The sequence below is a fragment of the Crocuta crocuta genome, unplaced genomic scaffold (assembly GCF_008692635.1).
Source record: "Crocuta crocuta isolate KB4526 unplaced genomic scaffold, BGI_CrCroc_1.0 scaffold127, whole genome shotgun sequence".
Lineage (NCBI taxonomy): Eukaryota > Metazoa > Chordata > Mammalia > Carnivora > Hyaenidae > Crocuta > Crocuta crocuta.
The window spans coordinates 9,783,410-9,794,454 of record NW_027532008.1 but is presented as its reverse complement, the minus strand read 5'-3'; the positions used below and the strand labels follow the sequence as shown (position 1 = coordinate 9,794,454).

Sequence of the window (11,045 nt, the reverse complement as noted above, 5' to 3'; positions counted from 1 at the left end):
GTTCTCTTTGTTCCCATCATGCACCTGGGGGAAGCTAGGTGCAGTGACTCGCCCAAGGGCACGCACACCAGACCAGAATCCGCCCTGGCCTCCCTCCCTTCTGGCCTGCCTGGAGGAGGCATCCACTCCTCCCACCCACGCTTCCCTCCACCCCGTGTGGCACTTCAGAGGCCGGGCTCGTGGTTTAATTAATCATCTTCTCATCTCCTTCTCAGCAAATGAACTTGGCAGTGCCAGGGAGATCACCCACATCTGCCGGCTGCTCTGATTTCCACTCGGAGAGCTGAGTGGGAAGGAAAGGCTGGGGAGGAGGCAGGGGCGGGTGGGGGAGAGCCCAGGCCAGCCCCAGCGCCTAGGACACGGCTTTTCTCCTGCTGTCACGCCCTGGAAGATGTTCACAGAGAAGTCACAGAGCGAGGCACTCTAATCAAAGCCCTGAGGCCTCCCTCCAGCTAGGGAAGCCTCTCCCCCGGGGCCCCTGACCTTCGGCCTCCGTGCCCACAGGCCCTGGCTCTTCCCTCCCCCTGGAACCTTCCGCGTGAGTTTCATGTCTCAGCTGAAATGTCACCTCCTTGGAGGAGACTCTGGCCCGCACTTGCCCTCCGTGCGAGCATCTGCGTAATGGTCTCCCATCTGTGCACTTGTGTGTGCGGGGAAGGTGTGCCCGACTACAGTGTGAGCCCCAGCCAGCAGGCACCTGGCTCGTTCGCGCCGCGGGCCCCCAGTGCCGCTCGGAGCCTGGCACGGGAGTGGCTCACGGGTTGCCTGTTGAATGGCTGAATGAGTCTGAGGGAAAGAGCCCCAGGAAACATGGGAAATTAACCCCGTGGGTGACCTTGGATGAGTCCCTTTGTTCCCCGTGCACCTCGGTTTCCCAATCTGATCCGGAGGGGACAGGCTCAGAGGTCCCAATGGCTCCCCCAGACCTGACTTTCCCTGTGCGCAGGACAGCAAGGCCCTGGGCGTCTTTGTCCCCAAGCTCACAATATAAAGGCCCTTGAAAGAAGTGATACAGGAGGTGAGGAAAAGAGGCAGGAAGGACAAAGGCCCATGGGTGGAGATGGTCCCCCACACACCTGTCTACCCCCCGTACCTCCAACTAGGGATTCCAGAAAAACCCCACTGGGCAGATTACCTAGTAGAAGGAGGCTCGGGTCAGAAGGGGGAGACACCTGAGTCTTGTCCTGGCTCCTACTCACTGTGTGACCTTTGGCGAGTCACTTGCCCTCTCTGGGCCTAGTTAGCCCAGCCTTGCAGGGGATGATAATGCCAGAGCTCTGCCTCATGAGGGTTTAGTGCAGGTGGAGTTTGGGCTGCACCAAGTGGTCACGGCTGCTGGAACAGGCTTCCTGTCACTCACAGCTGAGTCGTTTCTGGGGTGGACTTCTTTTGGGGCGTCCCCACCTCCACCATCCACCGGGCTTCTCTGTCCTGACCCTGATCACACACAGGGCAGAGATCATGTTCCGCACACAGTTGAATCCCTAGGTCTCAGGGTCTGGTGGGTCTCAGGGGCTCGGGGCCTGAGTGCGCCTGGACACAGGGGTGGGCGAATGAATGGGCCTCATTGGGGCTCCCGGCTCAGGGCGGCTCCCCCCAAGGATGCTCACAGCTGGGCTGGAACTTTCTCTTCCGTTTTCCCAGTGCCTCCTTCCCTCGCTCAGTCTCCCCTGCCCCATACATGCGTGTGCCTCTCTGATCCAGCCTTCCTCTCCCCACAGTTGCTCCCAAAGGACCCAAAATCATGATGACACCCAGCAGAGCCCGGGTCGGGGACACAGTGAGGATTCTGGTCCATGGATTTCAGGTCGGCCTCTCTCTGAGCATCTGGAAGGGCGGTGGGGAGGCAGTAGGGCCACCAGGGGTCACTGGTATTCCTCCAGGACCCTCCCCTTGACCTCGGTCCCCCCCACCCCCCACCCACGTGGCGAAGGGCCTCTGCTGAGGAATGGCAAGCTCTTTGCTCTCCCATCCAGAACCCAGAGCAGACACAGCTCATGGGGTCCTGGGGTCCTTCTCCGGCTGGGGTTCCAGGGAGCCACCCCCAACCCGTCACGTGGCAGTGCGGTTCCAGCCCCGGCCAGGCCGTGCCTCGGACCCCTTCCCGCCCTGGCAGGGTGAGTCCTCCTGTGACCCAGATCCCCGCCCCCTCCACCCTGACCCACAGAACGAAGTCTTCCCGGAGCCCATGTTCACGTGGACGCGGGTGGGAAGCCGCCTCCTGGATGGCAGCACCGAGTTTGACGGAAAGGAGCTGGTGCTGGAGCGGGTCCCTGCCGAGCTCAACGGCTCCATGTACCGCTGCACGGCCCAGAACCCCCTGGGCTCCACCGACACGCACACCCGGCTCATCGTATTCGGTACGCTGCCCTGACCGGCCGTGGGGAGGACTACCCGGGGTGGCCCTGGCCGGAGCTTCCCAAGGAGGAGCGGTAGCGAGGGCCCGGGGCCCCTGAGCTTCCCTGCCAGGAGGCCCCACTCAGAGGCACTGGAGGTCGGTGCCTAAAACCAGATCCAAATCCCAGGTCCACCACTGCCTAGCCGGGCAGCCGTGCGCAAGCTACTTAACCTCCCTCAGTTTCTCCATCTATAAAACAGAGCTAACACCACCTACCCACAGGGGCTCTGGGCTGCCCCGAGAGCGCGCACGTGATACCGCGGGGCAGATGCCGGATACGAGCTGGGGGGTGTGGGGGGGCGGTCCTTTACGGAGTTCTGAATGTCACCCCGATCCGGTTCTCTTCCTGTTCTTTGCAACAGAAAACCCAAATATTCCAAGAGGAACGGAGGACTCCAATGGTACGTGCTCACCCTCAGAGCTTCTTGTTAAAAAACAAGGATCTACAAGGGTCCGGGCAGCCCCGTCTCCCCAGCGGCCCGTTCGTACACCCTGGCCTTTCCTTCAAGGCGCAGGCGGGTGACTGTCCTCTAGGCCAACAGAGTCTGGGTCGAGGGTGGTCGGGAATGGGGGCTGAGGCACTAATGGGGACTCAGCACCCCAGATCAGCCAGTGGGGATTTCCAGGGACCCAGCGGCCCCCCTCACCACCATCCACAATGACTCTAGTTCTCTTAGCTCACGGAGCTTGGCCATGGGCTTGTGCCCCCGGGCTCGGGACCACTCCACGGGGCAGTGGGGAGCACATTCAGGTGCCTCAGCTGGAGGCGTTGATACTGCCCTCCCTGAACTGCTGCCCAACCTGAGCACCGGCCCACAGGACCCAAACACCGCTCCCCGGGCCCCCGGCCCCTTCCTCCCCACACTGGGCCAATCTCACATTTCACAACGGAGGCCCCCACCCCTGCTCCCCACTGGCTGGTCCCAGTGGGCACGAGGGAGCCTGAGCTCAGTGCCCAGGGCACTTCGCAGCCTGGGGCAGCGAAGGGGTCACGCACAGTTTGGTGGGACAGGGGACAGAGCTGCGATAGGAACCCACAGCATTCTGTTGCTGAATCCAGACTTTGCTGGGAAACTTTGAAGCTCCTCCATCCCGAGGCTGCACCTGCCTCGCCCATCGGGGGTCCACGGCCCTGGCCCTGACCCTGACCCCGCTCCCTGCCGCCCCGACACAGGTTCCGCTTCTGGCCCTGCTGGCGTCCGGCTCACCTTGGTGCTCACCCTGACAGTGGTCCTGGAGCTGACGTGAAGGCTCGGCCGCCGCTCCCGCCGCTCCACCCCGCACTGACATCTCCGCGATCGGTTTTCTTTTCTTTTCTAAACTATTTCCTTTCCAGTCTGTTCTCAGTCTCTTTCTGTCCGTGTCTTGGCTTCTTCAATCAGTTTAATTAAAACAAAACAATTTTCCCCACCTCGGTCTACAGCTCTGAATTCTTCGTTTGTTCTATAGCAGCGACTGGCATGCCCTGGCACCCCGTGTCAGGACAGGCCCCAGGGAGGGGGCGACAGAGGGGATGGAAGCCATGCGCCTTCCAGGAGGAGGAGCGGAGGTGCGGCTTATTGTCTCGGTCCATGTGACCAGATGTGAGAAGTGGCCAGAGTCTCCTAGGAAACCGAAGGCTCTTTGGGGCTGAGTGCAATAGTCAGCTGTTGCCACAATGATGCTTCATAAGAAACCAGCCCAACCCCAATGGTATGCAATAACATGCATTTATGATTGTGCTCATGTTGAGGATGAAGCCAACCCGCTGATCTAGTCTGAGCTCAGCTGTCCAGCTTTGCTTCAGACGACAGGCCGACTGGGCTGGGCTCTCGGCTGTGGTCGGGCTCAGGCCTCCTGCATCGGTGTTTGTTCTGGGCCCAGGTCAGTGGCTCTCTGATATTTGATGCTCTTACGGCGGCTCATTAAAGCTCAAGGAGCAACCCAAACCCCACGGCCGAGGCAAAGCATCTGCCTGTCATGTCTACAAACGCTTCTTTAGCCAAAGGAAGTCACCCAGCCAGGGCCAGTGTTGATCACAGTCACGCAAAAGCCAGTGGTAGAGTTTCCAGAACTTTCTACTCAACCACGAGAAGATTCCTTGTGCCAGTCAGCTATTAGCTCAGAGGGAAGGCCTGAGAGTCCCTGGGGGGGGTTGGGGTTGGCCCCTCTGAGCCGCAGCCAAGACTGGGAGTCATTGCGAGACCCTGCAGAGGACAGTTAGCCTGCATAGGGCTGGCCATGCTGCAATAGCACAGCGACCCCAGAGTCTCACTGGCTTAGCATAATAGCAATCTATTTGGGGTCATGAAAAGCCCAAGGCAGGTTGGGGCGACCCTCTTCCATCTTGTAGCTACACTAATCGCAACATGCAGCCTCTGGACTCGCCAGGGTGGGGGAGGGGCGGGCCGGAGGGTCTCTGCGGCAGGCAGGATAATGGTCCCCCAAAGATGTCCACACCCTAATCCCCGGAACTTGTGACTATGTCACCTCCCACGACAGAAGTGAGTTGGCTGATGTGATCGATGTAAGGCTCTCGAGATGGGAAGATTCACCTGGATTATTCCAGGTGGGGCCAATGTCATCACAAGGGTCCTTCAGGAGGGAGGCGAGAAGGTCAATGGCAGCAGCAGGAGGTGTGAGGACAGGGGCAGGGACTGGAGTGACGCAAGAGGAGGCCAGGAGCCCACACGTGCAGGAGGCTCTGGAGGCCAGGAGGGCACGGAAACAGATTTTTCCCAGGAGCCTCCAGAAGGAGCTGGCCGTCCAATCAGTGAAGTGCCAAAAGGCTCTTTCAGACTTCTGATCTCCAGGATGCTATAGGACTAAGTTTGCCTTGTTTAAAGCCACCAAGGTTGTGGTGATGTGTTACAGCCGCCATGGGGAACTCATCCCATCACACAGGGTGTTTTGAAGAGCCAGACTAGGCCGCCTGTGCCCTCCTTCCATCAGCCAGATGTAGTTACAGGGCCCCAGCTAATGCGAGGAGGCTGGGAAGTGGTCCTCACGCGTGCCCTGGGAGAGGAAACGCAGTGGAGAGCACAGAGCAGTCTGTCTGCCACTGGGAAGCACAGAACAGAGTAACCGGGGGATGGTGTGGGGGGGAGGCCCCGTCACAGGAATGCCCTCCCCCATCACAGTGTCCGGGGCTGCTCCTCCCCTCCCCGCCAGGAGAGACATGACATCACTGAGCTCTTTGTGCCTTTCCCAGACCATGCGGATGGCTGGGGAACCGGGAGTGGGGGGTGCGGGGAGTCCCCACCGGACTTCCAGACCCCAGACACACCAGGCTGGGACTTAAGCAGTGGCTCTGCCCCCTTGCTGTCATCATGGCCCCCTTGCTTCTGGCCAAGTCAGGACCTGGATGACCAATCCAATTAATTTCCACACAGCCTCCCAAATCTCTACCCACCCCCCCAACTTTCCCCTGCAATTCCAGGCTCAGATATCCAACTGGTACAACTGTCCCCTCCCCCCGTGGATACCTAACATGCACTTCGCACTCCCCAGGGGCTGAAACTCAGCTTTGGATTTCCCTCCCCACACTCGCTCCTCCTCCAGCCTTGCCCTTCTTGGAAAATGGTCCCCATCAACCCAGTTGACCGGGTCAAACATCGGGCTTTTATCTCTTCTTCCTCCCTTTCCTTCACCCCTCCGCATCCAACCTGATGGCCTGTTGTTGGCTTTACTCTCAAAACTCATCCTGAGTCCACTCCCCTCCTTTTCCGCTGCTGCTCCCCTACACAAAGCCATCTCCTGCCTAGGACACTGCCCCGGGTTCCTATCTGGACTTCAGAGTCCCCTCTTGGCCACCTCCCCAGCCCCCAAAGCAGCCAGATGGATGCTTCTAAACATAAATCATCCCCTCCAAGTCAGAGCCCTCCAACGGTTTACGCTCTGCCGCAGACTGAATGTCTGTGTTCTCCCCAAATATACGTGTCGGTACTTCATGCCCAACAGGACGGTGTTAGGAGGTGCTGAGGTCATGAGGGTAGAGGCCTCATCAACAGCACCAGAGCCCTTAGAAAGAGACCCCCCCCGGGAAGTAGCTTGCTTTTGCCACTGTGTGGGGACACAGCAAGAGGTCAGCAGTCTGCATCCTGAAACGGGGCCTCACCAGACCTGACCCTGCAGCCCCCGGATCTCGGATGCCCCACTTCTGGAACAGTGAGCAATACATTTCTGTTGGTTCGTAAGCCACCCAGTCTATGGTATTTTGGTATAGCAGCTCCAATGGACTAAGATGCCACCATGCAGGAAATGAATCCAAAGCCTTTACAAGCCACGTGGGACACAGCCCTGCCTGGTGACCCTCGTTCACATCCACCTCCCTCCATTCACACTCATCTTTCCGTTCCTCAAACTCTTCAAGCCCACTCCTGCCTCAGGGCCTTTGCTCTACCTGTTCCCTCTGCCTAGAACTCCCTGCCCTGCAGCCTTGGCAGGAGGCGGGGGACTCTTCCTTGCCATTTAGGGAGCAGTTGAACTACCATCTCCTCAGAGAGATACAGCTGACCACCATGTCCCTCTCCGTCCTCCTTCCTTACTCCCCTTCTCTGCACGACACATGTCACTGTCTGGTGCTTTTCCTGTTTCCCTATTTATTTATTGACAGCCTTTGCCCTCCCCTTGGCCAGAATGGCAGCCAATGAGGGTGGGAACCGCAGCTTTATTATTCACTTTCATGTCTTCAGTGCTTGGCCCAGAGCCTGACACATGGCAGGTGCTTAACAACTATTGAGTGAATGAATGAATGAACGAACGAACGAATGGATGGATGCATGAATGAATCAGCCCCTCTAAAAGACCTGCTATGGCCCAGGTCCTGTTCTAGGCATCCAGGCCAGGAGATGAGCCAGATGTGCTCTCTACCCTGAAGGAGCTCATGGTCCAGAGAGGGGAGAGCGTTTACCCATCTAACCAAGGTGATTCAGTATGATGAGTGTTCAGCCCCTCCCCAGAGCTCTGGTGCACTGAGGCGGGAGAGATCCATTCTGCTGGGTGGAGGGGTGGGTCAGAGGAAACCAAAGAGACCAGATGCCAGAAGGAAAAAGAGAGGCTGACCAGGCAGAGACTATTCTAGACAGAGAGAACAGAATGAGCAAAAGCTTAGAGGTAGGACAATTTACTATGTACTGGGGGGGAAGACAAGTAGTTATATCAGCACTTTCAAAATTACATTGATTCATTCAACAAATGTTTACGAAGTCCTCTCCATGGGTCAAGGAGCATGAGTGCTGCAGATGAAGTAGAAACACTGTGTGTGACTCTTGTATCAGTTAGCGATCGCCATAATACTGCTGTGTAACAAACATCCCCAAACCATCAACGTCAACAACTATTTGTTATTTTCATTAGGCTGCTGAGCTGAGCCAGGTTTAGCTGATTGAGACTGGGCTCCCTTTGTAGCTGGTCACCTGGGGGCTGCCTGGTCTAGGGTCACCTTCCTGGGGATGGCTCCGCTCTGTCCCATGAAGTACTGAGGAGCAAGAGGGACAGCCAAAGCACACAGGCCTCATGTGGTCCAGGCGAACCTGCACTCTGTCACTTCTACTACATTTAACTCACCAGTGCAAGTCAGAAGGCCACCCCAGCTTCAAGGGACAGAGAAATAGGTTTGGACTTTTTATTGAGAAGAGCTGCAAAGTCACATTGCATAAGGTGTGGACATGAGGGGAGAGACAGACTTAGGGCGATTTTTTTTTTTTTTTTTTTTTGCCGTCTATGTGATCTATTCATTCAATAAACATTTGCCTATCTGCATTTGGCAGGTTGATAGCACCATTGAAGCAGGTAACTTTCAAGTGCTGGGGGCTCTCAGATGTTCATCAGTATAAACATCCAGGCCAGATCAGCAGGCAACAACCACATAGAGCCGCCGGCCTCCTCACCCTACTTCCTTCTTCCCCGAAGCTCCGTTCTGTCTCACATGAGCCAACCTGCCCACCTCCGGCTGCCTGCCAGAAATCTCACCTAAGCCTCTGTCTGTCACACAATGCCTTTGCCTGTTTTCTGGAAAGAATAGAAAAAAGATTTGTTCCCTCTCTCTGGCTTAATAGAGGGAAGCCCATGTAGGCATGAAATTGGAATTGCTTTACCCTATTAACAGTGCGGCCGTTGGGCTCCACTGACCCCTGAAACGCATTAATATCTCAGCAGCAAGTGGATGAACTGCGTAAAGTGGCAGGGGACACGCCCGAAGAAAGCCAGCCGAGTGCCACAGGGGCGGGGCGGCCCGCCTGCTTTGGGCTCTGAATTTTGAGGACTTTGTGTCCCGAGCAGTCTGGAAATGGTGGTTTTTTCAAGCTGGGACCCAAGGGGAGGAAGGCGGGACGGGTAGGGCAGCGCCCAGCCTGAGAGGGCAGATGGGCTCCTCACTTCTTTATCTGGTTGTCGGGTCACACTTGACAGACCCTGAGCCTCCCCGTCACCCAGGCCTGTGCCAGGCAGGGAGACACCGGCCGTGCCAGCAAAGAGCTTCCAGTCCCTCTGGAACGACAGACTGAGGGGAAAGGACCCAAATTCTGTGTAATACATGTTAGAATAAATGTATGCGAGAGCCCAGTGGGGCCAGAGAAGGGGTGAAAGATTGTTCTACCCAGGAAAGGTCAGGGGAGGGCTTCCAGGAGGTGGTGACATCACAGCCAGGCCTGGAAGGATAAGAAGAGGGCACTGAAGTCAATCCTGCAACCTTCACCGTTTGTCCCCAGGTCACTCCAGGCACCTGAGCTGCCTCTTGGGCGCCAGATGCTGTGGGTTGTTGGGAAGGAGAAGTCCAAGTCCATGAGGTTGCACAGCTGTCTTAAAAAAAGCGGACCAGCCCGACCACCGAGCTCTTGCCCCCCTGGGGGCTCCACCTCTGCCCACTGCTCTTCCCAGACACNCTGGGGGTGCCCCCCGCCCCTGCCCCCCGTGCTGCTGTGACTTTGCAGAAACCCCCCTCCCCTGGCTGGTCGACTGCCTCCTAGGCCTCTGTGCCCACTGATCACTGTGCCTGGCTGACCCCCCTCCAGGGAGCCTGTCCCATCCCCCACCCCCATCCCCAGCCCGTGGCCAGGGTGTCAGTCCACCTCCTCCTGGTCAGTGGGGCTCCGAGTTGGGCCCGTCGAGGGGAAGTGCTCACGGCTGCCATTTGCAGTCTCTTGGGGCGGCTCTGAGATGGGACCCCCATTCTCTGGCCTGGGTTCTCGAGCTGTGGACAGCCGGCCTCCCCCATCACTCGGGTCACAGGAAGTAGGGGGGCACACGGCGGTCACTTCAGTGCTGCCCCTTCTGGGGAGGAGGGTCGGGGCTGGCCAGGCAGGAGCGGATCTGGAGACCCGTCTATACCACCGGCCTCCCTTCCCAGGCTCACGGCCACCTCGTCCGCGGGGAGACGCGCACCAGTGAGCCACAGCCGCTCCTCAGGGCTCTGGTGTCACAGCGAGACAGGAGCCCAGCTTCTCAGAGTCGCTGTCCTGAAAAGCCGTAGGATTTAGGGAACATATAAGTGTATGCGGAGCTGGGAAAACAAAACCAAAAATAAGGGCCCGGGGCTGGCGGGGGGAGGGGTGGTGACCGAGGAAGGCTGCTGGGGACACTGTGGGCAGCTTCCCCTTGGGCTCAGAGATCTTGGGGAGACAGGAGGCTCCACAGGGGGACCTGGAGATGAGGGATGGAGGGGACTGTGATGGGGGCCACTTGGAGGAGTCCAGCTGGGCTCTTGCAAAACAGAAAGAGGCCAGCGCCAGGGCTGAATGAGGTAGGAGAGGACCCAAGATTCAGGAGCAGGTGGGAGTGAGATGAGAGAGAGGACAGAGAGACAGACACGGAGACAGACGGACAGGAGGGGAAGGGCAGGAAAAAGCAAGATGAGGAGAAAGGGAGACAGGGAGAGAGAAGCCAGTCTGGACACAGAGACAAAGAGGGAGAGACAGACAGACAGAGACAGAGACGGAGCAAGAGACACTGGCCCCTGCAGCCCAGGGAGGTAGAGCCACTGACCAGAGCAGGGAGGAGAGTTTTCCAAAAAGCACTTAAGCTGTTATGTCAGCAATTACGCCCTTGGCCTCCTCGGGCACGACAGCCCTGAGTGACGAGTGGAAGGAAATAGATGTGCAAAATACATGCATTTTTGTCAAATGGGCTCAATTGTCAGCGACAGGCCTAAATGTCGGCACACACGGCCACCGCCTGGACTGCGCCCCTGACCTTCCTTCTCTCCTTTCTCCCCCCCCCCCNNNNCCCACCCACCCCCACCCCGGCGCCCCTTCCCTCCCGCCTTGAATTCCACTGACCCTGGGGTTCCCAAGGCCACAGAGAGAAAGCATTTCCTGACCTGATGCCTACACCCCACCTCCTGCAGGAAACTTCCTTCTCTGACCAGAGGGAAGGCCCCTAAATCCCAGACTGAGGGAATGGGACCCCACAAGAGGGGCCCACAGTGCACAGACTGGGCCTGGGTCCAAAGTCCAGTTTTGTTCCTTTCTCTGTGACACGGGCACTTGACTTACCCTGTGTCTCCATTTCCTCTTCTGTAAAATGGGTCACAGTGTTCATAGCATTCATCTCAGGGCGTCAAATGAAAGATCGGAGAGCTCTTGCTTGGAATGGGGCCCGGCATGCCCTGTGCATTCCATGAGTGTTACTACAATGCAATAGGGAGCCAGCAAAGCTTCCGAGCCAGGGG

At 57.8% G+C, this 11,045-nt stretch overlaps 1 protein-coding gene across 1 annotated transcript in view; it reads left to right on the top strand.

Annotated features, from left to right (window-relative positions):
• IGSF21 (immunoglobin superfamily member 21) overlaps positions 1 to 3,808 on the top strand; it is a 140,202-nt gene extending 136,394 nt beyond the window's left edge. The window contains exons 9-12 of the mRNA XM_077775560.1: positions 1,722 to 1,807; positions 2,168 to 2,360; positions 2,761 to 2,799; positions 3,573 to 3,808. Of these exons, the coding sequence (XP_077631686.1) occupies positions 1,722 to 1,807; positions 2,168 to 2,360; positions 2,761 to 2,799; positions 3,573 to 3,646 (392 nt within the window). The 3' untranslated portion in view covers positions 3,647 to 3,808. The remainder of the gene's footprint in view (positions 1 to 1,721; positions 1,808 to 2,167; positions 2,361 to 2,760; positions 2,800 to 3,572) is intronic.
• The last annotated feature ends 7,237 nt before the right edge of the window (positions 3,809 to 11,045 follow it).